The 27,986-nt window shown below is 40.8% G+C and overlaps 2 protein-coding genes across 2 annotated transcripts in view; one reads left to right on the top strand and one right to left on the bottom strand.

Annotated features, from left to right (window-relative positions):
• Positions 1–27,986, bottom strand: part of BMPER (BMP binding endothelial regulator) — a 262,543-nt gene that overhangs the window by 187,940 nt on the left and 46,617 nt on the right. Inside the window, exons 4-5 of the mRNA XM_060020709.1 lie at positions 5,625–5,707; positions 1,987–2,077 (exon numbers count right to left, since the gene is read on the bottom strand). Of these exons, the coding sequence (XP_059876692.1) occupies positions 1,987–2,077; positions 5,625–5,707 (174 nt within the window). The remainder of the gene's footprint in view (positions 1–1,986; positions 2,078–5,624; positions 5,708–27,986) is intronic.
• Positions 8,558–9,096, top strand: LOC132430692 (non-histone chromosomal protein HMG-14-like). The gene is made up of 2 exons (XM_060019939.1): positions 8,558–8,727; positions 8,953–9,096. Exons 1-2 carry the CDS (start codon positions 8,558–8,560, stop codon positions 9,086–9,088), a joined length of 306 nt encoding a protein of 101 aa, XP_059875922.1. The 3' UTR covers positions 9,089–9,096.

Genomic DNA, 27,986 nt, shown 5'->3' with positions numbered 1-27,986 from the left:
CTGCCCAGGTGTCAGGGGGCTGGTGTATAGCACTGGCAAGCTAACTTTTAAAGATCTGCCTCCTAGGGCATCTGGACCCAAGTTGAAAAATTATCACAGTGTGGGGATAGGGGGAGGTAGTGCAGTATGGGGCCCAAGAAAGAAAAGGGGCCAGACCCCAAGCCCACCTTTAGCCCTTACTCACTCCTGGGCATTGGGCAGGTACTTATACTCACTGAGTCAAATTTCTTCCTGGATGAACTACAGACAGTACTTCATCCCTCACTGGGATGGTGGTGGGGACTTAGCATTATAATATATGCAATCACGGAGCTCAGCCGTTCCTTCCTCGGAACGCAACTCAAAAACAAAGTGAGAGAAGCAACTGCTCAAATATGATAACTTCAACTGCTGAAATAAATTCACTCTGCTGTTTGTATATGCACACTTTCAAAGGCAGACTAAAAATATGACTATCTCCTAAGTGAGAAGGAATATTATATATGCCAAGTTGATTCTATATCAATAAAGCAACAGTCTACTCAACAGAACTGAATTAATACTTAAGAGCTTCGATACCTTTTAAATCTCTATGGAATATAAAATTTGCTCTGTTATCAATCTCAAGCTTGGCTGTGTACAGAAATTTTCTGGGAGGCCTGAGTGTCGCCCTCAGAGATTCTGATGGAATTGGTCTGGGAGGCAGCCTGGGTATCAAGATTTATTTTTTAAATCTTCCCAGGTGATTTCCATGTGCAGACTAGAGTATCAGTGAGCTAACATAATAAAGATCCCTTAGGCATTTTAGAGGATGGTTACATGATGTAAAGCATTCAGTGCATTCAGAGGGGAAAAGTACTCAAGCAAACTGTGTGTGATAGATACAAAATAAGTGAATTATGGAAAGAATTATTTTACTTTCAACTGGTTTCTGGCCTTCACATAAGCTTATCCAATAATACAAGCTTCACAGAAATCCCAGTGTGAAAAGGAAGTTTGGCTCAATAAAGACTGTCCAGGGAACTCAGAAAGGTTAGAAGTAGTGGAGAGAGACTGTCCTTATTGTCATTCAAAGATGAGGGAAGGCTGGACTGGAAGGGCCCCGGTCTGCGCACATGGCAGAGTGTGTGGAGGGGAAGAGACCAAGAGCTTATCTTCACAAAGCATCCCATGGCGATGCCTTCACCAATTCCCGGGGAGGTTCGCAGTACAGAAGGCCCTTTGGAGATCAACTTCAAAAGCAAAGAGAAGTAGTTGTGAGTATGGCCTCCAGTGAGGAAAAGCACGCAGAGTAAAACCCAAAATGCAGAACATCTGTCGAAGAGCATGGGCCAGAGGCTTAAGGGATCAGAAAAAAATCTCTCACCTCAAAATCCCCAGGCTGGTACCTAAGGGCAAGAGAAGATGCAGGCGGCCTTTGTAATCCTGTGCAGAAAAGTAAGAGGAAACACCCCACCCACTGGAAAGGAAAGATCCCTTTGCTGTCAGCTAGGCCGTGGGACCCTCTAAAAAGACAGTGGGTCCCACTCACTGCGCCACGCCGAAAACTGAGACCAGCAAAGCCCTAACTAAATCATCTTAGGGACACAGCTCTCGGTGTTCAGAAAACATCTGGTCGCCTCATCACCAAGGCGAGCTCTGGCCAAGGTATTGCAATATGAAGCAGTAAAAAGACATTTCTGGAAGTAAGCGAAAGCCACAGCCTTTCCTTCCAAAATAAGCTTTACCTGTGGCCCTGTGGAGTGGAAAGCAGGCCTCCGGAGCCTGAAGCATCCTTGCCAAGACCTACAGCACGTTGCAGTCATCCCGGACACGCCAGAGTCCAACCGGACACTTCTAAGAAAAGGAGTTTGCTCTCCTAACCCATTAGGTACACAGACGTAAAGTGAGAAAAATTCCAGGCAGGAGTGGGGAAAATCATGCATTCCTGTGAGAACCCAGAGGGATTTCAACAGTGTTGTACTATACCAGGGAGCCTCGCCGCCTTCCCCTTCCTGAGAATGTTACCTGGACAAGTGGGGCAGCATTTTCCCAGATGCTTGGAAGGGTTTTTACAATGAACGACACATCGCACCTCAGACTCTGTGACAACGCCTTCCTGAAAAACAGAACACCGCAAGGAAAGTCAGCCCAGAATTCCCACTGAGGACTTACTTTTGGAAAGTAATCAACTTAGTAGGAGAAGAATTCAAACACAAAAAGTGCAAAGGTGGGATGGGTGTCAGGTGCAGAGATATATGGCACAAATGAAGTCTGATGGCCCCAGCTTGCCCCATCTCAAAGTGCAAATCCTGTACCTGTTCTATTCCCTGTTCTAGTTCTTTCTCTTTGACTCTAATTTCCTTTCTTTCTTCCTCCCTCCCTCCCTGTCTCTCTCTTTCCTCCTTCCTTTCTTTCTTTCTTCCTTTCTTTCTTTCTTTCTTTCTCTTTCTGTCTTTCTTTCTTTCTTCCTTCCTTCTTTCCTTCAGTCCTTCCTTTCTTTCTTTTAAATCTAGTATTTAAAACCTCCATGCTGTCAGTCAGTAGCTAACAGAGTCTAGCTGTTCATTCACAATTGTTTTAAGTTTTCAACACTGACTATATTTTCTGTAATTGTTATTGCACTTTAAGCCATTAATTATAAGGCAGAGTACAAACATAATATTCCAGACTGGCATCTGGAGACCTAAATCCTCACCACCCTTCCAGGAATAACTAGACACCAGCTCTGCAATCTTAGAAATTTCTCTGGGCCTCGCAGACAGTGTGGCTGTCAGTCATCAGAGGAAGAGATTACATAAAACTATTTTAACGTTCATATTATGTTCTGTCAAAATAAACACTTTTGGTCTTAATAATGAAATCAAGGGACTCATTTGCAAACTGATCTTGGGACTCTAGTATTTTAATGTCGATTAAAACATTTTTTTAATTAATTTTCAGAGTTGGTCTTTGAGGGATTTTTCTCTATATTCTCTACCCATTTTATAAAATGGATTTGTATGTTTGTTTGTTTGTTTAATTTTGTTTTCAGGGGAGTGGTAACGAAAGCTAAAAAACTATGTAACAATTTGACAACTAGATAATTTTCTTCATCGTTTCTGCTACCATATCATCTCAATCCAACAAGGAAGGTTATATCCTAACTGCCTTCATATCTGTCAGACCTGAGGCTTCCACTACCAGGGGAATTTATTGTGGTCTATATCACATTTGTGAAGGAAAAAAAATGCCAAAATACCAGCAACATACAACATCAAAAAAGGAACTGGGCTTTAGTTATGTAACTGAAGCAATGCAAAAAGCCCAGGATCAATTTCCCTTTAGTATCTGCAATCCAGATGGAGGATTCAGGTTACTTCCCAGCATGAATTTCCTGTCTCTGATCTTCAAATTTTCCTCTTCCAGTAAGACACTAAAAGTGGAAAATAAAGGTAAATTTTCCACCATCAGAACTCCTTCAGTACGAAGACATAAGAAATAAGTTGGATTTCAACTCAAATGGAAATAAACCAGATCATTAGACTAGCTGTTATCTGTCTGGTATCTAGTTGTACCCAGTACTTGTAGGCTCAGCCAGAAGTGTTTTAAATGACAGTGTTGCTTATTCTTACGACCACCCTATGAGGTAGTACTATCTCATTTTATGGGTGATGAAAATGTGGTCTAGAGAGGTTAAGTAACAAGTTATGTGAATGGCAATGCCCATACTTTACTCACTACACTATACTCTCTCTTCTGTTACTGATTCTACACCCTGAGAAGAGAAGATCTTGGAGAGAGAGGTTGCAATTGTGTCACTGTGCAGAGGAGGATCTTAAAGGAAGACTTCCCTGATGGGTACCAGTAAATGGTCATTTCCTGCATTGAGATGAAGTCTCCTTCCCTAAAGAAGGAAGAAAGTAAGCAAGAGTGGGAAGGTACCAGCTGAGCAGAGGAGCAGCTTTTTGTAACTACCTTAACAGAAGTTTGCTTTTATGGTTATTGAGTGAAATAATATTTTGAAACTAGCTAACAGGGCGTAGGCAAAGTATTATAAAAGGAAAAAAATTAAAAGGCAAAGTTCATTCCTGGTAGCTAACGTCCCCTTTCTGAACTCCAGTCTATAGTTCAGCATTTCCTCACTCCCAGGGATGTTGGTCTTTAAGATCTCTTCCAGTAATAATTCGATATTCCTGCAACATTCTCTCTGGCCGCTGGTGAATGGCTAGTGACCAAAGCCGATATTCACAATTGATGAAGCCTTGATGTGTTATTTAGTCAACAGAATATTCCCTCCCAGATAATAGTTTCCATTTAATTTAAACAAAGCCTTCATCCAAAGGCAGCAAAATTCACCACTGGTCCATGCAACTGGAAGACTGTCAAGACTTCTGACTACTGTATAAAAATGTTACACTACACTCCAAAAGGCATGCAATCATCTTGTTTGAAAGACAGTGTAACCATGGCTTTCGGAGTGTCCCTCTCAAAGATTGGAAATCACGTCGGTCAAGAAGCATGACGGGGATGGGGTGATGCAAATTTCAGAATGAATGTGGGCTTTTCATGTTATTAAAAGTCATTGCTGTCATTATTTTGTTCCATAAAGCTGATTGCATGTATAACTCAGGGTAAAAATTCAACAAATATTTATTGAGTCAATTAATCTATTATTCATATCTGTTCTAACTACTGCTTATTTTCATAAATAATTTAGATTACTACATAAATAAACTGAACATTTAACTGAACAAGTAACTGAAGATCTTACGAGTGAACATGCCCACTGTGGGCTTATGCAAAGAACATGATTACATAAAATTTAGATTTCAATAAACTAAATGTCAATATACTTGCGATAAGATCAGAGAGAAATATGCATTATTATACTAACCTTGGTTCTCCTTTAAATGCAAAAGTATACCCTTGAACAGTGAAATGAGACTGGGGGAAAATGATTTAACAGTATCTTCTCTACAGAGAAAAATTTTTAAATTATGTCAAAATTAGATGATCATTTTTTTAACAGAGTATTTCTTTAAAGAAAAGGAATTAGACAATTTCAATTCTTCATTTCCCCTTTGGTTTATCTTGCCTGTTTAAGACCTGTAACGATTAGAGCCACAGGGAAACAGTTCTCTTTGCAGAGTTCAGCAAGCACCAGGCACAGTGGGCTCCCTAGGATCCAAACTGGTGGTTCTTAAATTTGTTGCGTTGAAATCACTGAGGTTACAATGTACTAATTGCTTTGATTTAACACAGTCTGCAGACTGGCTCCTGCTCAAAATGTTTCTAAATCAAAAAAAGGGAAACATATATCCTCTAACAATACCTCTTTCTGCTAATAAGAATTTGTGTTTTGCAAAGCTGACTCACAGGAAGACATGAATTTTCCCCAAGGACATATGCATCTTCTCAGAGTTTTTCCAGGCACAGTTTAACAATGGTGAACAATTCTGCTATGCGTTTCTGGAAGCAAGTCCCATGCAATATCTATCCTGTAACTGTCTTGTTATGGTGACTGTCACAATAAATTTGGACAAGGATACAGTTGGTTTTTCATTTGTTTCTCATTTTTGTTTTGCTTTTTTCTTTGGAGTTTTGTTCTGTGATATCGGAAAAGGTTTTCTGAAGAGGACTTTATGGATTTCTTCTCACTGGAGAGTAAAATAGATGGACTTTACCTGGCACTGGCGCAGGACACAGGCTTCAGCAGGACTCTGCCATTTGAAGGAGCTGTTATAGGTACTTCCTTCATAGGTACAACCTAGACGAAACACAGAAGCAGGAAGAAAGGCCAAGAATGAATGTGGGTTTCCTTTATCTTTGAAGCAAAAGAAGTTATGTCTTCTAAGCCAGAACTAGCGATCATAGGAACCACCATGCTCCTTGGCTATTTTCCTCCAAACACAACTAAGACTGCTGAATATCCACTAGCTTTCGCTTACATTAATTCTTTGACTACTGAAAAGATTAACCTCACAGACTATATTTTCAAATAGAAAACCACTGATTGATGAACTCTCTTGGCCAAAATGCATAACCTCGTGACTTTATTTATGCCTAGTCAAGTATGAGGAGGACCAGGGCTCAAAACACCACTGTGAAAGGGGACTTTACACAACACTACATGAACTTAAGATTGCTGAAGGTCAAGAGGGAAATGTAAAACATGGTAAGAAATAAAAGCAAAAAATTAAAATATAGGAAATGATTGCAAAATTCTACACCCATCTAAGACTCCTGACAAGCTACTACTGTCTTCAACAGATGAAACCTTCCAAGCCTTGCCTCCAAGCTCTAAGAGCTATGATTTCATATTTCACTTTGATTTTACTTTTAGGTGTGAACTAGATTAAGGAAATCTGAAACTAACAATATATGGATTATCACATGTTAATTCACTAGCCAAAACAGAAGTCATGCTTATTCATTGGCAAAAACAGAAGTCAAAGGCCAGAGATTCTCAGAAAAGGAAACAAGTTTAAGTCTCTGTAGAGAAAGAGCCAAAGAAATAATGATGCAAGGATCACAACCTAGATCTTGAATTAGTTTGCCCAAATAACATCCTCCACCTTGTGAGTTACATTTTCCGGGAAGATGCACCTGGCTATGCCACTAGTAATTGCACAATAGATTATTAGGAGCACACCAGGCAAATGGAATTTACCAATTATAGCCCAACTGCTTAGCCCAAGGAGTACAGCAGCAGGAACAGACACATGGGATAATGCAGAAATAAAAGGGCCTGCCCCTCTGTACCAGTGACTGACTTCTGCCAAGCCAATCAACCTCAATTCCCATCAGTTTTTCTTGTCCAAGATACAAAGAGGAGACTCACCTCCTTCTCTGAATTCTTTTAGATACTGCAGTGGTAATAAAAAAACAAAACAAAACAAAACAAAAAAACAACCTCAATACAAACAGAAAAATAAAGGACTTAAGATTTCAATAGATGTTTTCATAAACTTGGAAGCATGATTTGAATTCCCAGAGAATTATGAATGACTGAAAAGAGCTCAGTAATACTCTTCTCTCTAGTTCCTACAAATCAAATTACTAAAGTACACAGCTGATTGGAACCATATTAGGAAATGCTTTCACTCTATATTTTTTAATTTCCTTTGCATGAAGTGTTACAGCGATAAAATGTTCAACCACAGGAACGCCTAGCACACTACAAATACTTACGCCAAACCCAGAATGAACACAGTAAATTTTCAACAACGAAAACAAGTATAAAATAATTTGGGCTAGCATAAATCTTACGGAACAAACACACTTACAAAAGACGTGCCATGCGCATGTCTGATCCACTACCACAGACTTACTCGGTTAATAAATAACTTGTTCCGAGAGATGGAGGTGGGGAAATCAGAAGACCAAATCCAATTCATGTTAAGTCCAAGTAAATATGAAATGCCTGCCAAGTCTGCCAGTGGAGTTTCCAAATATGTTATATATTTTCAGCCTCTGGATTAAAAAAAAAAACTGAAAGAAAGAGTGATTTTTAAGCTGCTAATAGGGCAGGCAAAGAGCTTGCCTTTTTTACTTTGAAGGAGGAAGTACACTACAAGCCCATATAGACCAGGCAGGAACTGCAGGCCAAGAGACTGTTCCCAGACAATGCCAGGCCATGTGCAAAGGGCTTCCAGGAGTAGGGCAGACCTCTCTGGATTATTCCACCCAAAATGGGGTAAAAGGTATTGGCACCAGTGGTCCACAATGCAGGGAACCCAGCAATGTTTTCTGCTTCAAATAACTCAACTGGAAGGCTGGCTCCTCCACCAGAGTTTAACATATAAAGACCCAGGTCAAATTATGATGAGCTTCATTGCTTAACTGCCCTTGTTGACACGTCAGTCTACCACACCTGAGTCCATATAATAGATTTTCCCAAATGCCGGATGAGTCTGAATGAATGAATAGACTCAAAAATATAGGCGTTAACCTCTTTCAAAAGTATAATCCATACCTTACCTACCCTCAACAGCATTGATTGGTTTTGGAGACTCCAATAGACAAAGCATCCTAGTAGATTTCATATGTAAGGGATTCTTGGGGATAAGATAATTTCAGAAAGGACATTTTCACTGCTCTTTGGGTTCATGTTCTAAGATAAACATCTTAATGCAAGACACTAACATGAGCTGTGTGAAGACTCACACATACACACAATCAAAGGGAACCTCAGATTTACTCCAGACTTACTTCTTATTCTCTGTAAGGCAAATTTCTTTATAATAAAATCTATTTACCACCAATTTTATGCTGTTAATAGGGCAGACAGGCAATATCTTGTCCCTCTTTTCATTGAAACTCCAGAGGAGGAATATATTAAATAACTACTATTGGCCAGGGTAGAAAAAGAGGCAAAGCAAATTCTCCATCATACATTGAGGCAGTGTTTCTCAAACCATCTCTAGTGAAAGGTTTGTTATGCTTTTATTTTTCCAATACAATGTGGGCCAATACTTTCATAAAATATAATAGTGAGCAGCTCGGGCGTTGGGAGGAGCGGCAGCGGCCAGGCAGCCCAGCTTCGCGAAGGCTCTCGGCGTGCCGCGGCCCGCAGGCACCCAGCACGCACCCGGCACGCGCCCACCCCGCCGCCACAATGCCCAAGAGGAAGGTCAGCTCCGCCAAGGGGGTGGCGAACGAGGAGCCCAAGAGGAGATCGGCGAGGTTGTCAGCTAAACCGGCTCCTGCAAAAGTGGAAAGGAAGCCAAAAAAGGCGGCAGGAAAGGATAAATCTTCTGACAAAAAAGTGCAAACAAAAGGGAAAAGGCGGGCTTCCCTGGTGGCGCAGTGGTTGAGAGTCCGCCTGCCGATACAGGGGACACCGGTTTGTGCCCTGGTCCGGGAAGATCCCACATGCCGCGGAGCGGCTGGGCCCGTGAGCCATGGCCTCTGAGCCTGCGCGTCTGGAGCCTGTGCTCCGCAACAGGAGAGGCCACAACAGTGAGAGGCCCGCGTACTGCCAAAAAAAAAAAAAAAAAAAAAAGGGAAAAGGGGAGCAAAGGGAAAACAGGCTGAAGTGGCTAACCAAGAGACTAAAGAAGACTTACCTGCAGAAAATGGAGAAACTAAAAATGAGAAGAGCCCAGCTTCTGATGAAGCAGGAGAGAAAGAAGCCAAGTCTGATTAATATCACACACCTGGTCCTATCAGTAGTCCCTGTTTCCCTTCTGTACAACCCAGAGGAATATTTTTATCAACTATTTTGTAAATGCAAGTTTTTTAGTAGCTATAGAAACATTTTTAAAAAGGAAGGAATCCCATCTCATCCCATTTTTTAAGTGTAAATGCTTTTTTTTAAGAGGTGAAATCATTTGCTGGTTGTTTATTTTTTGGTACAACCAGAAAATAGTGGGATATTGAATATGGGAGGTTTGATTGTCTTGGGTGTCAGCTTAACATTCCACAGATGGAGGGTAGCTTTTCTATCCTATAATACAAAGCACACTAAATGGCAGTTTGGAGTCAGTTGTGCATTTAATGTCTTAAACACTTTAAATTACTTCTCTTCCCACGTTGTTTTTGGTAGAATTGTCTCCTAAAGCAAACCACTCACCCCTTGATCTTGGCTCTCCTGGGCAGAATTTTGTGCACTCTGTAACATCTTTGGTGGTGGTAATCCAGTTCTTCTAGTAACTGTTAATGTGCTGTGAACAATTGACAATTTGAGTATGTAGTGTATATGATATTAAATTGTGAATCAGTGGGACTTACAATGTAACAGCATATCAATATTTGAAGATATTGGTACCTGATATCCTGTGAAGGAAAATTTGCCCCCAAATTTTAAGCTGGAAAGTCACTGGAATAACTGTTCAGAAAAGAATCACAACTATATGATTTTTTAGGTTTTTGGTATGTATGTTGAGAATTGTGTACAAATTGAAATGTCTGTGCACTGATCCTCAAAACCACCAATAAAATCTCAATTATGAAAGGATTTCTTGAAGCACATGAAAAAATATATATATATAATAGGACTTCGCTGGTGGTGCAGTGGTTAAGAATCCACCTGCCAATGCAGGGTACATGGGTTTGATCCCTGGTCTGGGAAGATCCTACATGCCTAGGAGCAACTAAGCCTGTGCGCCACAACTACTGAGCCTATGCTCTGGAGACCGCGAGCCACAACTACTGAGCCCGTGAGCCACAACTACTGAAGGCCACATGCCTAGAGCCCGTGGTCCGCAACGAGAAGCCACCACAATGAGAAGCCCACGCACCGCAACGAAGAGTAGCCCCCCACCCACGCGCAGCAACGAAGACCCAACGCAGCCAAAAGTAAATAAATAAATTTATAAAATAATAATAGATTACTATAAAAATTAAATTTAAAAGATTAAGGCAAAATATAAATTTTTATTATTATATGTAACAGGTATAGAATTACTTTGTAGAATCATGATAAACATTTCTAGTTGCTTACTCTCCGATTCTGTACTTTTCTCATTGTAGACCGGCACCGTCGTTTCTGGACCATTAGTGACCTGCAGAGCACATTTTGGGTTGCACTGCATTGAGGGATGTGTCATGGGGTGGAGGAGCAACCCAAAGAAGCAATCAAAAGATTTCAATCTTAGATATTTAGAACTAGAAGCAAACTTGCAGATAATCTACTTTCTCTCTTTCATTTACACATAAGAAAATTTGCATAAAAAAGATTAAAGTGGCTTACTCAAAGTTAGAAGGCATTTGGTGTGAAACTAACACTAGAACCTGGTCCTGTATGAAATCCTCATTTTCACATACAGGTCTAAATTGGCAGAATTATTTGGACACTTTCTAATTCATAATATACTTTGCATTGAGGACTTCATGGCCCGGGGCGGGGGTGGGGGGGGGGGAAATCAACTCTGTCCTTATAAAATTAAATGATAGCAGATCCAGGAACTAAATGGAAAAGTGGGTAAGCTGGGCAGGCAGGGAAATGGTTAGGCAACCAGTAAAGTCACTTTTCCTTTATCTTTAAATATTTTTAAATAAACTGTCGACAAGGCAATTTATAAACATTCATTAGTTTTCTTCGGGTGATAAAAAGCTTTTTAGATTCCACGAGCATCATGAAAACCATCCATACTGTAGCAGGAAGAAGTGATTATTTTCTGGTTAAATCACTGTAATATATTTAAACCAGCAGCTCTCAATCTAGAGTGATTTTGCCTTCCCCCTCCAATTCCCCACCCAGAAGAGTTTTTGTAATGTTGGGAGATATTTTCAGATGTCACAGGTTGGGAATAAAGATGCTTACATGTCTCTAGTTCACAGAGGCCAGGGGTGCTGCTAAACACTCCACAATGCGCAACAAAGAATCAATCAGCTCACAATGTCAACTGTGCCAAGGCTGGGAAACCTTGAGCTAAACCATCATATGTAGCCACAAATGATTCTTCTATACAAAACTAAAATAATACAAAAACAAGCCTAAACTAGCTACACGCCATTTGTACATTTATTTCAGCTTTTTATATTAAGTATCTTCAGGGTGGGGAAGAATTTCAGAGCACTTTTTTAAACAGACACTCCTGCAGAGACGCTTGGCCTAGTTAACTAGTCAACTGGTCAACTCGGCAATGGAAACAGGAAGCACACAAACAAATTGAATCCACAATTAAGCAATAAAACTCACTTTTCCTATTAGCTGTGACCTTTTTCAGCAGCCACATTATGCCAAGGGAGACAGAATACTACACATTTTCATCATTCTGTTGTTAAAATAGCTGTTAAAAATCATCAGGACCATAAAAAAGATAGCATTGGCCATCTAATGAGCCTTAGCTCCACCCAGTCTCACCCTTCTAGTCTTAATCCTCTCTTTTTTCAAGTTAACATTTAGCCTAAGAGCAGAGAACTGCATCTTATCGTTACCAATAACTTAACCCCTGGCACCCAAGGGCCTCACAACATGGCCCCAACCTACCTTTCCAGTGTTTTCCCTTCATTCCTGCAACTCCATCTAGGTCCCAGGGGTTATCCACCTTTCCCTGATCCTAATGAACTCGAATACTTCTTTAAATACGTTCAAGTTCTTCAAGGCTATCCGGCTTCTGCCTCTATCATCTCACTGAAACGTCACTCTCTTGGGCTGCAGCTGCCTACACGTGCCCAATCCAAGGGGACACTCAACCTTTATCTTATTATCTTATAAGACTTCTCTGTGGCAAGCTGACCACATTTTCCTTTTTCCATCACTCCCCCCCACAACCCTGCTCCCTCCTCCCCCCACTTTCCAGATGTTCTCTTCCAATTATCTTTCCATTCCCTCCACTCCTGCCTCAACTAAGCTGCTGGTTGTTCCTCACCTGGACTATTACAACAGGCTCACTGCTTCTGGCTGGGATAGGGTCCTTTTTCAGGCATCCTCCTGCACTGCTACCAGTGTGCGCTCTTTCAAATCCAGGTCTTATTATCTCATTCACATACCTGAACTCTATCAATGACTGATGGTTCTCAACCCAGCTGAAGTGTATACTGGTACCTATCCCCAAGTTCTCTTCTCTAGACCAGTAGGATCAGAGTCTCTGGTGGTAGGAAGTGGAAGAGGAATCTAATGTGCAGCCAGGATGGAAAACCACTGAACTTTACTATAAAATTCAAACTTCTTAACGTATACAACTTTCAGGTCTGGCCTTGACTCACTTATTTATTCTCTTTGCTGCTGCTCCCAAACTCCCCACACTGCAGACATGCTGCACTTAGAATTCTCCCAAATATGGCCGGATAATCTCATCCTATGATTTCGCAAATGCTGGTCCCGTCTTGAAAAACCCAGATCTCCTCCATTCCCTCCAACTCCATCATCCCCACAAGGACACAAAGGTCACCCAGGCTCTCCTTCTTTGCCTGGCTAACTCCTCTTTCAAGATTCAACTCAAGGTCACAGCCTCTAGGAAGCCTTCTTGGAAACTTCCCCACTGAGGGTGTGCTCTTGTGCTCCTACTCCAAGAAGACTTGTCCTTTCAAACACCTATTCTAGGTCATTTACAATACTTTGTGTGTAGCAAGTACTTAATCAATGTTTCATTTCATTAATAATAAATAGTAAGCACCAATATTTGCAGCTATTCCTGCAAAACACAGGGAAAAAGAAATGGAGAAAGAATGACATTCCTTGGACGTCCTGTCTTCTCTTTTGGCAGGTAGACTAGTTCAATTCACTATTCCACCTCCAGAAACAGCAAAGTTTTCCTGGAGCAACTCAGATGCCAAAGTCTGTCTCTTCTAACACCGACCCCCACCTGCAGTCCCCCATGGACCAGGTCAGCTAGGGCTGAACACAATGAAGGAAAGTCCTTGAGCATACCAGCACCTACTGACCCTCAGAAATGAGAAACATATCAACACCTTCTCGGTCCCCTCTTCCCATACTGTGCACACCTCATTTTAAGTTAATTTTCAGGAGGGTGCCTTTTCTTTCCAAAATCTACTTTGATGCTCCAAGTTACTGGTTTATTTTTGTCTTGTTTTATGGGGGGTGGGGGGGAGTAGCATGCAAACTGCCATATTTATTTAAATGAAACCAACCGTATGGTCTTTGAAATCGGTTCATGCCACATGGTACAGGGAAGCAGAGAAGACAGGTCTGCCAATCTTTGCTGTTTCTGGGCCACCTGATCGGGCAGCCCCACCCCCTAGACTTGGTCAATAAGGCCCAGACTACCCCAGCCCAATACAATTTTTTAATGAACCATTTTTTCAGACACTCTTCTCCAGGAATATACGGAAGTATAATCAAAAGGGATAAACATAAAACCTGACTAGCCATTCTAGGGCTTAAGTTGTGTCCTTCGGAGTTCATTTAAAACAGGCTTTGCAGATTTCCGGGAAGATGGCGGAAGAGTAAGACACGGAGATCACCTTCCTCCCCACAGATACATCAGAAATACACCTACACGTGGAACAACTCCTACAGAACACCTACTGAACGCTGGCAGAAGACCTCAGACCTCCCAAAAGGCAAAAAACTCCCCACGTACCTGGGTAGGGCAAAAGAAAAAAGAATAAACAGAGACAAAAGGATAGGGACGGGTCCTGCACCAGCAGGAGGGAGCTGTGAAGGAGGAAAAGTGTCCACACACTAGGAAGCCCCTTCGCGGGCGGAGACTGCGGGTGGCGGAGGGGGGGAGCTTCGGAGCCGCGGAGGAGAGCACAGCAACAGGGGTGCGGAGGGCAAAGCGGAGAGATTCCAGCACAGAGGATCAGGGCCGACCGGCACTCACCAGCTGAGAGGCTTGTCTGCTCACCCGCCGGGGCGAGCGGGGCTGGGAGCTGAGGCTCGGGCTTCAGTCGGAGCGCCGGGAGAGGCCTGGCGTTGGCGGCGTGAACACAGCCTGCAGGGCGTTAGTGCACGGCGGCTAGCCGGGAGGGAGTCCGGGGAAAAGTCTGGGCCTGCCGAAGAGGCAAGAGACTTTTTCTTCCCTCTTTGTTTCCTGGTGCGCGAGGAGAGGGGATTAAGAACGCTGCTTAAAGGAGCTCCAGAGACGGGCGCCAGCCGCGGTTAAAGGTGCAGACCCCAGAGACAGACATGAGACGCTAAGGCCGCTGCTGCCGCCACCAAGAAGCCTGTGTGCGAGCACAGGTCACTCTCCACACACCCGCTTCCGGGGAGCCTGTGCAGCCCGCCGCTGCCAGGGTACCGGGAACCAGGGGCAACTTCCCTGGGAAAACGCACGGCGCGCCTCAGGCTGGTGCAACGTCACGCCGGCCTCTGCCGCCGCAGGCTCGCCCCGCCCTACGTGACCCTCCCTACCCCCGGCCTGAGCGAGCCAGGGCCTCCGAATCAGCGGCCCCTTTAACCCCGTCCTGTCTGAGCAAAGAACAGACGCCCTCCTGCGACCTACACGTAGAGGCGGGGCCAAATCCAAAGCTGAGCCCCGGGAGCTGTGAGAACAAAGAAGAGAAAGGGAAATCTCTTCCAGCAGCCTCAGGTGCAGCGGATTAAAGCTCCACAATCAACTTGATATACCCTGCATCTGTGGAATACCTGAATAGACAACCAATCATCCCAAATTAAGGAGGTGGACTTGGAGAGCAAGATTTATTATTCTTTCCCCTTTTCTTTTTTTTGTGTGTATGCGTATGCTTCTGTGTGAGACTTTGTCTGTATAGCTTTGCTTCCACCATTTGTTCCGGGTTCTATCCATCCGTTTTTTGGGGGTTTTTTTTTCCTCTTAATAATTATTATTATTTTTAATAACTTCATTATATTTTATCTTACTTTATTTTATTTTACTTTGTCTTCTTTCTTTTTTTCTTCCTTTCCTCCTTCCTTCCTTGCTCCCTCCCTCCCTCCCTCCTTTCTTTCTTTCTACTTCTACTAATTCTTTCTTTCTACTTTCTCTCCCTTTTCTTCTGAGCCGTGTGGATGAAAGGCTCTTGGTGCTGCAGCCAGGAGTCAGTGCTGTGCCTCTAAGGTGGGAGAGCCAACTTCAGGACACTGGTCCACAAGAGGCCTCCCAGCTGCACATAATATCAAACGGCGAAAATCTCCCAGAGATCTCCATCTCAACGCCAGCACCCAGCTTCACTCAACAACCAGCAAGCTACAGTGCTGGACATCCTATGCCAAACAACTAGCAAGACAGGAACACAACCCCACCCATTAGCAGAGAGGCTGCCTAAAATCATAATAAGTGTACAGACACCCCAAAACACACCACCAGACATGGACCTGCCCACCAGAAAGACAAGATCCAGCTTCATCCACCAGAACACAGGCACTAGTACCCTCCACCAGGAAGCCTACACAACCCACTGAACCAACCTTAGCCACTGGGGACAGACACCAAAAACAACAGGAACTACGAACCTTCAGCCTGCAAAAAGGAGACCCCAAACGCAGTAAGATAAGCAAAATGAAAAGACAGAAAAACACAAAGCAGATGAAGGAGCAAGATAAAAACCCACCAGACCTAACAAATGAAGAGGAAATAGGCAGTCTACCTGAAAAAGAATTCAGAATGATAGTAAAGATGATCCAAAATCTTGGAAATAGAATAGACAAAATGCAAGAAACATTTAACAAGGACCTAGAAGAACTAAAGATGAAACAAACAATGATGAACAACACAATAAAGGAAATGAAAAATACTCTAGATGGGATCAATAGCAGAATAACTGAGGCAGAAGAACGGATAAGTGACCTGGAAGATAAAATAGTGGAAATAACTAATGCAGAGCAGATTAAAGAAAAAATAATGAAAAGAACTGAGGACAGTCTCAGAGACCTCTGGGACAACATTAAACGCACCAACATTCGAATTATAGGGGTTCCAGAAGAAGAAGAGAAAAAGAAAGGGACTGAGAAAATATTTGAAGAGATTATAGTTGAAAACTTCCATAATATGGGAAAGGAAATAGTTAATCAAGTCCAGGAAGCACAGAGAGTCCCATACAGGATAAATCCAAGGAGAAATATGCCAAGACACATATTAATCAAACTGTCAAAAATTAAGTACAAAGAAAACATATTAAAAGCAGCAAGGGAAAAACAACAAATAACACACAAGGGAATCCCCATAAGGTTAACAGCTGATCTTTCAGCAGAAACTCTGCAAGCCAGAAGGGAGTGGCAGGACATATTGAAAGTGATGAAGGAGAAAAACCTGCAACCAAGATTACTCTACCCAGCAAGGATCTCATTCAGATTTGATGGAGAAATTAAAACCTTTACAGACAAGCAAAAGCTGAGAGAGTTCAGCACCACCAAACCAGCTCTACAACAACTGCTAAAGGAACTTCTCTAGGCAAGAAACACAAGAGAAGGAAAAGACCTACAATAACGAACCCAAAACAATTAAGAAAATGGGAATGGGAACATACATATCGATAATTACCTTAAATGTAAATGGACTAAATGCTCCCACCAAAAGACACAGATTGGCTGAATGGATACAAAAACAAGACGCATATATTTGCTGTATACAAGAGACCCACTTCAGACCTAGAGACACATACAGACTGAAAGTAAGGGGATGGAAAAAGGCATTTCATGCAAATGGAAACCAAAAGAAAGCTGGAGTAGCAATTCTCATATCAGACAAAATAGACTTTAAAATAAAGACTATTAGAAGAGATAAAGAAGGACACTACATAATGATCAAGGGATCGATCCAAGAAGAAGATATAACAATTGTAAATATTTATGCACCCAACGTAGGAGCACCTCAATACATAAGGCAAATACTAACAGCCATAAAAGGGGAAATCGATAGTAACACATTCATAGTAGGGGACTTTAACACCTCACTTTCACCAATGGACAGATCATCCAAAATGAAAATAAATAAGGAAACACAAGCTTTAAATGATACATTAAACAAGATGGACTTAATTGATATTTATAGGACATTCCATCCAAAAACAACAGAATACACATTTTTCTCAAGTGCTCATGGAACATGCTCCAGGATAGATCATATCTTGGGTCACAAAGCAAGCCTTGGTAAATTTAAGAAAATTGAAATTGTATCAAGTATCTTTTCTGACCAAAACGCTATGAGACTAGATATCAACTACAGGAAAAGATCTGTAAAAAATACAAACACATGGAGGCTAAACAATACACTACTTAATAACGAAGTGATCACTGAAGAAATCAAAGAGGAAATCAAAAAATACCTAGAAACAAATGACAATGGAGACACGACGACTCAAAATCTATGGGATGCAGCAAAAGCAGTTCAAAGAGGGAAGTTTACAGCAATACAATCCTACCTTAAGAAACAGGAAACATCTCGAATAAACAACCTAACCTTCACCTAAAGCAATTAGAGAAAGAAGAACAAAAAAAACCCCAAAGCTAGCAGAAGGAAAGAAATCATAAAAATCAGATCAGAAATAAATGAAAAAGAAATGAAGGAAACGATAGCAAAGATCAATAAAACTAAAAGCTGGTTCTTTGAAAGGATAAATAAAAGTGATAAACCATTAGCCAGACTCGTCAAGAAAAAAAGGGAGACGACTGAAATCAATAGAATTAGAAATGAAAAAGGAGAAGTAACAACTGACACTGCAGAAATACAAAAGATCATGAGAGATTACTACAAGCAACTCTATGCCAATAAAATGGACAACCTGGAAGAAATGGACAAATTCTTAGAAAGGGATAACCTTCCAAGACTGAACCAGGAAGAAATAGAAAATATGAACCGACCAATCACAAGTAATGAAATTGAAACTGTGATTTAAAATCTTCCAACAAACAAAAGCCCAGGACCAGATGGCTTCACAGGCGAATTCTATCAAACATTTAGAGAAGAGCTATCACCTATCCTTCTCAAACTCTTCCAAAATATAGCAGAGGGGGGAACACTCCCCAACTCATTCTACGAGGCCACCATCACCCTGATACCAAAACCAGACAAGGATGTCACAAAGAAAGAAAACTACAGGCCAATATCACTGATGAACATAGATGCAAAAATCCTCAACAAAATACTAGCAAACAGAATCCAACAGCACATTAAACGGATCATACACCATGATCAAGTGGGGTTTATTCCAGGAATGCAAGGATTCTTCAATATACGCAAATCAATCAATGTGATACACCATATTAACAAACTGAAGGAGAAAAACCATATGATCATCTCAATAGATGCAGAGAAAGCTTTTGACAAAATTCAACACCCATTTATGATAAAAATCCTGCAGAAAGTAGGCATAGAGGGAACTTCCTCAACATTATAAAGGCCATATATGACAAACCCACAGCCAACATCATCCTCAATGGTGAACAATTGAAAGCATTTCCACTAAGATCAGGAACAACACAAGGTTGCCCACTCTCACCACTCTTATTCAACATAGTTTTGGAAGTTTTAGCCACAGCAATCAGAAAAGAAAAGGAAATAAAAGGAATCCAAATTGGAAAAGAAGTAAAGCTGTCACTCTTTGCAGATGACATGATACTATACATAGAGAATCCTAAAGATGCTACCAGAAAACTACTAGAGCTAATCAATGAATTTGGTAAAGTAGCAGGATACAAAATTAATGCAAAGAAATCTCTGGCATTCCTATACACTAAGGATGAAAAATCTGAAAGTGAAATCAAGAAAACACTCCCATTTACCACTGCAATGAAAAGAATAAAATATCTAGGAATAAACCTACCTAAGGAGACAAAAGACCTGTATGCAGAAAATTATAAGACACTGATGAAAGAAATTAAAGATGATACAAATAGATGGAGAGATATACCATGTTCTTGGATTGGAAGAATCAACATTGTGAAAATGACTCTACTACCCAAAGCAATCTACAGATTCAATGCAATCCCTATCAAACTGCCACTGACATTTTTCACAGAACTAGAACAAAAAATTTCACAATTTGTATGGAAAAACAAAAGACCCCGAACAGCCAAAGCAATCTTGAGAATGAAAAACGGAGCTGGAGGAGTCAGGCTCCCTGACTTCAGACTATACTACAAAGCTACAGTAATCAAGACAGTATGGTACTTGCACAAAAACAGAAATATAGATCAATGGAACAGGATAGAAAGCCCAGAGATAAACCCACACACATATGGACACCTTATCTTTGATAAAGGTGGCAGGAATGTACAGTGGAGAAAGGACAGCCTCTTCAATAAGTGGTGCTGGGAAAACTGGACAGCTACATGCAAAAGAATAAGATTAGATCACTCCCTAACACCATACACAAAAATAATGGATTAAAGACCTAAGTGTAAGGCCAGAAACTATCAAACTCTTAGAGGAAAACATAGGCAGGATACTCTGACATAAATCACAGCAAGGTCCTTTTTGACCCACCTCCTAGAGAAATGGAAATAAAAACAAAAATAAGCAAATGGAAACTTCAAAGCTTTTGCACAACAACGGAAACCATAAAGAAGACCAAAAGACAACCCTCAGAATGAGAGAAAATATTTGCAAATGAAGCAACTGACAAAGGATTAATCTCCAAAATTTATAAGCAGCTCAGGCAGCTTAATAACAAAAAAAAAAACAACCCAATCTAAAAATGGGCAGAAGACCTAAATAGACATTTCTCCAAAGAAGATATACAGACTGCCAACAAACACATGAAAGAATGCTCAACATCACTAATCATTAGAGAAATGCAAATCAAAACTACAATGAGATATCATCTCACACCAGTCAGAATGGCCATCATCAAAAATACTAGAAACAATAAATGCTGGAGAGGGTGTGGAGAAAAGGGAACCCTCTTACACTGTTGGTGGGAATGTAAATTGATACAGCCACTGTGGAGAACAGTATGGAGGTTCCTTAAAAAACTACAAATAGAACTACCATATGACCCAGCAGTCCCACTACTGGGCATATACCCTGAGAAAACCATAATTCAAAAAAAGTCATGGACCAAAATGTTCATTGCAGCTCTATTTACAATAGCCCGGAGATGGAAACAACCTAAGTGTCCATCATCGGATGAATGGATAAAGATGATGTGGCATATATATACAATGGAATATTACTCAGCCATAAAAAGAAACGAAATTGAGCTATTTGTAATGAGGTGGATAGACCTAGAGTCTGTCATACAGAGTGAAGTAAGTCAGAAAGAGAAAGACAAATACCGTATGCTAACACATATATATGGAATTTAAGAAAAAAAAATGTCATGATGAACCTAGGGGTGAAACAGGAATAAAGACACAGACTTACTAGAGAATGGGCTTGAGGATATGGGGAGGGGGAAGGGTAAACTGTGACAAAGCGAGAGAGAGGCATGGACATATATACACTACCAAACGAAAGGTAGATAGCTAGTGGGAAGCAGCCGTATGGCACAGGGAGATCAGCTCGGTGCTTTGTGACCGCCTGGAGGGGTAGGATAGGGAGGGTGGGAGGGAGGGAGACGGAAGCGGGAAGAGATATGGGAACGTATGTATATATATAACTGATTCATTTTGTTGTGAAGCTGAAACTAACATACCATTGTAAAGCAATTATACTCCAATAAAAAAAATAATAATAACATTTTAAAATAAATAAATAAATAAAACAGGCTTTTATTACTCTTCAAGGCTGTACCTACCATGAATCCTGCTGGCAATTTTGCTTATTTTTAGCTAATGGGAGTTTTGTATTCAAACCATTTCCTCAATCCCAAGAGAAAGACTCAGACCTACGAATGGAGTTCTTAAGGAGTGGCGTGTGCCCCCTGGACACAACAGTCTTTTCCATAGCTTTTTTGTTTTTTTTTCCAATTTTGAATTAACCATATAATTGAAATGAAATAATCAACAATAGAAAAAGAAGTGATAGAAAGCTATTTAACCTAATTTTTGATGCTTTTGTGAATAAAATCCTACATACACAGAAATATCAGATAAGTACAGATGACTTGTAAATTCAACTCAGTTCACCAGTATAAAGGAAAACACAAGCTCCATGTGACTTACTTGGGTTTCTAATTTATGTGTTTATTGAGGACTATAAAGTAGATGAAACTGGCTCACAGGACCAGTCTCATGACTTTACAGTATTGTAATACATAAAATATCTGGCATAGATGTTAAGGTAATAGAACAGATTCGATAAGCCAGAAATGAATTAGGCTTCTATTCGATAAAATATGCTTTCAAACTTTTAATATAATCAATTCAATAAAGGAAATATGCAATGCATTAAGGACAAAATGCTTGCAACAACTTTTTAATATGAGCCACATCACCCATCATCCCTGCATTTGATCTGGTCTTACCATAAATACTTCTTAATTTAGGAGTGCTTCTACCTCTAGGCTGAATCAGTATTGCAGCAGCCATACTACCCCCAGCACTCCATTGTCAAATAGCCAACACCCATTGCTTCTCACCAGACGAAGAAGAAAGAACTATGTTGAGCTCATACTGAGCAAAAACAGAAAAAGAAGAAAAACCTGGAGAGACTGTCCTGTGAAGTCATAAGCTTGGTTTTCCAATGTGGGCAGGAAAACGTCACTAGAAGTCATTTCCAAAGATGAATTCCAGAGACTTCCCTGGTGGGGCAGTGGTTAAGAATCCACCTCCCAATGCAGGGGACACGGGTTTGAGCCCTGGTCCGGGAAGATCCCACATGCCACGGAGCACCTAAGCCCCTGCTCCACAACTACTGAGCCCGCGAGCCCAGAGCCCGTGCTCCACAACAAGAGAAGCCACCACAATGAGAAGCCTGTGCACTGCAACGAAGAGTAGCCGCCCTCGCTGCAACTAGACAAAGCCTGCGCACAGCAACTAAGACCCAAAGCATATACATATATGTATATGTATAGCTGATTCACTTTGTTATAAAGCAGAAATTAACACACCATTGTAAAGCAATTATACTCCAATAAAGATGTTTAAAAAAGACCCAACGCAGCCATAAATAAATAAATAAATTTATTTATTTATTTATTTATTTTATTTATTTATTTTTTTTTTTTGTGGTACGCGGGCCTCTCACTGTTGTGGCCTCTCCCGTTGCGGAGCACAGGCTCCGGACGCGCAGGCTCAGCAGCCATGGCTCATGGGCCCAGCCGCTCAGCGGCATGTGGGATCTTCCCGGACCGGGGCACGAACCCGTGTCCCCTGCATCGGCAGGCGGACTCTCAACCACTGCGCCACCAGGGAAGCCCAAATAAATTTATTTTTAAAAAAAGATGAATTCCAAAAATATTTTCAGAAATATTATGTAAATAACCCTCCAACAGAAGAAAAGGAGAAAATTTAAATCACTGCATAATTGTTTTAGGTGAGGCATTGTAGTTGGAATTTTCACATGTAATTTAATTTTATTATTATTATTATTTTTTTTTTTTTTTTTTTTGCGGTTCTTGGGCCTCTCACTGTTGTGGCCTCTCCCGTTGCAGAGCACAGGCTCCTGACGCGCAGGCTCAGCGGCCATGGCTCACGGGCCCAGCTGCTCTGCGGCATATGGGATCTTCCCGGACCGGGGCACGAACCCGTGTCCCGTGCATCGGCAGGCAGACTCTCAACCACTGCGCCACCAGGGAAGCCCTAATTTTATTTTTATAAAAAGCACTCTAGGGCAGAAAACACTTTACCCCTAGTTTTTAAAATGAGGATCTAAGATTCAGAAAAGCTAAACTACTCTGTCCGGGTCACACACCCACTCTTTTTATCTTACTCTAAAATCCATATTCCATTCATTCACTGGGTCCTGCCAGGCGCATGGGAGAAGCTCAAAAGGTAGTGGCTTCAAGAGTAGAAATGATGTCCCTGGGGAGGATAGTGTGCTGCCTTTCACTTGCTAACTTACATGATACTTTAACATCATGTTCCAGTGATGTCTTAAAACCAGTATTATAAAGTAAAATGCAGCTTTTGCAGCTGAAGAGGCAAGACTGATTCTGTGGATTTACATTTACTCTGTTCTAAATGCCTTTACCTTCGGCTATGAACCATGCTATGCCTCAGGCCTTTTGACATCACGAAGCAACAAATAACGAGGGACCAAAAGATCAAATTCAAACATCTCAGGTCAGATTCACGCATTTTTCAAAACAGGAACATGTTTCACAGTATGGGATGCACAGGAGCAGCTTAAGAAAATAAAATTTATTTGAAGACAGCAAAACAACCAACAATCTCATAGGATAACTTACGGCAGCCACAGATAAGAAGTCACAAATGGAATCCTCAGTTTCCTGAATGTAATTTCAAAGACATCAGTGAAAATCCCTTTGACGAGCATAAAGAAGAAATGAAAATATATACAACACACATACAAAATGCCATTTGCGTGACTAATGTAGTGCCCTGCATCATTTTTACACTTTGGGAAGCATACCACACAGATGCAACCTTTATGGTTGATTAGATAGGATGTTAGGGCTCACTGTAAAAAAACTGTCAGATCTTACCACCTCCCTTTTTCTCTTTTATATTTTGAAATAATTATAGATTCACAGGAAGGTACAAAAACTATACAGGGAGGTTCCACATACCCTTCACCCAGCCTCCCCCAGTGTTAACATCTTGCATGACCATAGTACGTATCAGCATCAGGAAACACATTGGTTGACATTGGTGTGGTCCACTGAGCTCATTCAGATTTTACTGATTTTACATGCACTCATTTGTGTGTGTGTGTTTGTGTGTGTGTGTAGTTCTATTCAGTTGAATCACATGTTTAAATTTGTGTAACCAATCAACATACAGAAGTGTACTATCACCACAAGGCCCTCTCAAGCTATTCATTTATAACTACACTCACTCCGCTTACAGCCTCCATCTCTAAGCCCTGACAACCACTAACTAGCTCTCCATCTGTGTAATTTTGTTATTCATGAATTTTATATAAATGGAATCATACAGTATGTAGCCTTTTGAGATTGGCTCTTTTCTCTCAGAATAGTTCTTTTGAGATCCATCCAAGTAGTTGCAAGGATAAATAGTTTCTTCCTTTTTATTGCTGAGTAGAATTCCATGGTACGGATGTACCCCAGTTTGTTTAAACACTCACCCACTGAAGGACATCTGGGTAGCTTCCAGTTTTTTGCCTATTACAATTAAAGCTGCTGTGAACATTTGTGTACAGGATTTTGAGTGAACACAGGCTTTCATTTTACTGGGATAAATAGCCAAAAGTGTAATTGCTGAGTTATATGGTAAGTATATATTTAGTTCTAGAAGAAACTACCATAATGATTTCCAGAGTGGCTGAAACATTTATTTTCACCAGCAATATATGAGATTTTCCACATCTTCACCAGTATTTGGTGTTATCATGCTACATATATTATATATATATATATATATATATATATTTGCCATTTTGATAAGTGAGTAATGATATCACACTGTGGTTTTTATTTGCATTTTCCTGATGGCTAATGATGTTGAATATATTTTTATGAGCTTTATTGCCACCTGCATATACTATTTGATGAAATATCTCCAATTTTCTAATCAGATCTTTTTCTAATTAGATCTTTTTTTCTCTTCACAAGGTCTTCCACGAGGCAATTTTTTTTTTTATTTCGATGAAGTCCAATTTATCAATTTTTCCTTTTTATGGGAAGTGCTTTTGGTGTCAAATGTAAAAACTCTTTTTGCCCAACCCTAAATCTCAAAGATTTTCTCCTACATGCTTTCTATACACATTTTATAGTTTTACATTTCACATTTAAGTCCATGATCAATTTTCAGTTAATTTTTGTATAATCTATGAAGTTTATATCATGTTTCTTTTTTGCCTATTTTTGGTCTAATTCTTCCAGCACCATACGTTGGAAAGGTTAGCCTTCTTCCATTGAATTGCCTTGGCACCTTTGTCAAAAATCAGTTGGGCAGGGGCTTCCCTGGTGGTGCAGTGGTTGAGAGTCTGCCTGCCGATGCAGGGGACGTGGGTTCGTGCCCCGGTCCGGGAGGATCCCACATGCCGCGGAGCGGCTGGGCCCATGAGCCATGGCCTCTGAGCCTGCGCTTCCGGAGCCTATGCTCCGCAATTGGAGAGGCCACAACAGTGAGAGGCCCGTGTACCGCATAAATAAATAAATAAAATTAAAAAAAAAAAAAAATCAGTTGGGCATACTTGTAGGAGTCTATTTCTGGGTTAATTCTTTTCCATTGATCTTTGTGTCTATTCTTCCACCAACACCACACTGTCTTTATTACTGTAGCTACACTATAAGTCTTGAAATTGGGTAGACTGATCCTTCCCACTTTACTCTTGTTTTACAGAAATTGTTTTAGTTATTCTACGTCTTTTGCCTTTTTATATAAATTTTAAAATAAGCTTCTCTATGTCTACCAAACCAAACCCCTGCTGGGCATACCCCTTTTTACACCATTTGAGAAGTATTTACATGGGAAAATCAGGCTTGACGCACCCATCATCCAGGAGCCTCTCCCACTGCAGGATGAAGCCTGCCGATGTTTGCCTAATACATTTTTGGGAAGCATTTGTCAAAGAGCAGTCCAAGGACAAAGGGCATCCCTAGGGGGCTGTAGATTTCTACAGCCCATCTTTTTCCTCTTATCTGCCACCTCCTTTACCTGAGCTCTTTTCTAAAATGTTTGAGCTAAGCCTCCTTTGCTTTGGGATGATTTTAGAACTGTGTGGCCAGCAGAAAGGGTGCCTGATGAAACAGCCCAGCATATATGCAGAGTCTTCTGGGAGGTTGTGAGTGGCCTGCCCTGATCTTCAGGCCATGAAATCAGAGGGAGGTCTTTATTACATCGAATTGTGGGTAGATAAGGGCATTAAAGAGAAAAATTCACCCTCTCTAAAATGGGAAAAAATGGAAAACGACATTAACCTGTGGACAGAAGCTTAATGGGTATAGAAGATACAGCCAAATATCCAACAAGAAATGCAGTCACTGATGAGTGTGATCATACGTGGAGAGGGATGAGGAGAAATCTCCACCAACAGATGAGCCTCCAACTCAACCAATATGAATCTGACATAGAGGCAGGTAATGGGAGCTCCGTACTAGCAATCCTGCACTTCCTGAATCTGAGAGGAACCGTGGATTTCTGGATTTTAGCTCGTCAACAAAGGCTTATCTTAAAAATTGCATTTTTTTTTGTTAGTGATATTTGTTAAAAAGAAGAAAAATACCAAACACATGGCATATAGTCAGTGATGTGCTGCTAATTTTTGACAACCAGCTCTACAGAAGAGAAAAGCCCCAATCTTTTAGTGTATTCCAATTTCCAACGTATAAACACTACCACCATGGTCAATTTCAAGCTACCATCATGATGTCACCAAGCACAGAGTTAGAAATATAAGCACTGCAGAACACCACTGTATACACAACTATTTATTTTAACATTAGAAGTTATTGGGTCCGTGAAACTTTTTTTTGTTCCTAACAAAAAAACTCTAGCCATGAACATTTGGCTAGAGTTTAGGGTATTTTATTGGCATCAGAGGTCATGCTGTTTATTCTATATACCTAGATAAAATACTTAAGAATACCAAGTCACATCTTTTCAGTGATGACATTATATCTCACTCTCCTCCTCCTAAACCTGGTATACACAAGCTCATAATTTAACCAGGGGAACATTCATTTCAGTGGCTTCCAAAATTGTTGACCATCAGAAACACCTGGGGGTTAATTAAGAAAATAGACGCCCAGTGGAAACAACCCAAATGTCCACTGATGGATGAATGGATAAACAATATATGGTGTATATATACAATGGAATATTATTCAGTCATAAAAAGGAATGAAATTATGATACATGCTACAACATGAATGAACCCTGGAGACATTACATTAAGTGAAATAAACCAGACACAAAAGGACAATTATATGATTCACTTATACAAGGTACGTAGAATAGGCAAATTCATAGAGACAGAAACTAGAATAGAGGTTACCAGGGGCTGCAGGGAAGGGAGAATGAGGAATTATTGCTTAATGGGTATACAGTTTCAGTTTGGGGTGATGAAAAAGTTCTAGAAATAGATAGTGGTGATGACTGCACAACAATGTGAACGCATTTAATGCCACCAAACTATACAATTTAAAATGGTAAATTTTATGTTTTGTGTATTTTACCACAATTAAAAAAAGGACACAGATGCCATTGGAAATTATGTTTCACTTGGTCTGGAGTGGGACTCAAGCATCTGAATATTTCACAAGCAGCCCTGGCAATTCTAAGGCACATTCAGGTTCAGGGCCCCTGCATTTGACAGAAGAAGAAACCAAGGCCTGGAAAGAAATAACTTAGGGAAGGTCAAGAAGTGGCAGAGTAGGGAACTGATTCCAGATCTAATTCCAAGTCCAGACCCCTTTCACTTCATTCTTCAAATGACTGAGAGTCTTAACGACTATCCAATCCACAGGCACCGAGGCACAGAAGCTCCCTGTCTAGATGTCTGAAAATACTACCCTGGCTTCTGCATTTAGCACTTCAGTGTGGTCTTGCCTCTAGAGCTTTGAAGTTGTTACCTTGCATTCAAAGCCTCATCAAGGTGGCCATCCCACAGTCTCCAGAACCCCAAATATCAAAAACTCCAAGTGTATTTTTAAATCTGATCCCTCTGCTGGTCCTAGGTATGGCTCAGAGAATGCCCAGACATTCTCAG

Source organism: Delphinus delphis, chromosome 9, assembly GCF_949987515.2.
Source record: "Delphinus delphis chromosome 9, mDelDel1.2, whole genome shotgun sequence".
Taxonomy (NCBI): Eukaryota; Metazoa; Chordata; class Mammalia; order Artiodactyla; family Delphinidae; genus Delphinus; species Delphinus delphis.
The sequence above is the reverse complement of the archived record's forward strand: the minus strand, read 5'-3'. Positions and strand labels throughout refer to the sequence as shown.

What these genes read in the sequence shown, in the direction of transcription:
- LOC132430692 (XM_060019939.1), top strand. Translation starts at nt 8,558, where the DNA reads ATGCCCAAGAGGAAGGTCAGCTCCGCCAAGGGGGTGGCGAACGAGGAG. An exon ending in GTGCAAACAAAAGGGAAAAG is followed by an intron (nt 8,728 to 8,952) that starts GCGGGCTTCCCT and finishes AAAAGGGAAAAG; the next exon opens with GGGAGCAAAGGGAAAACAGG.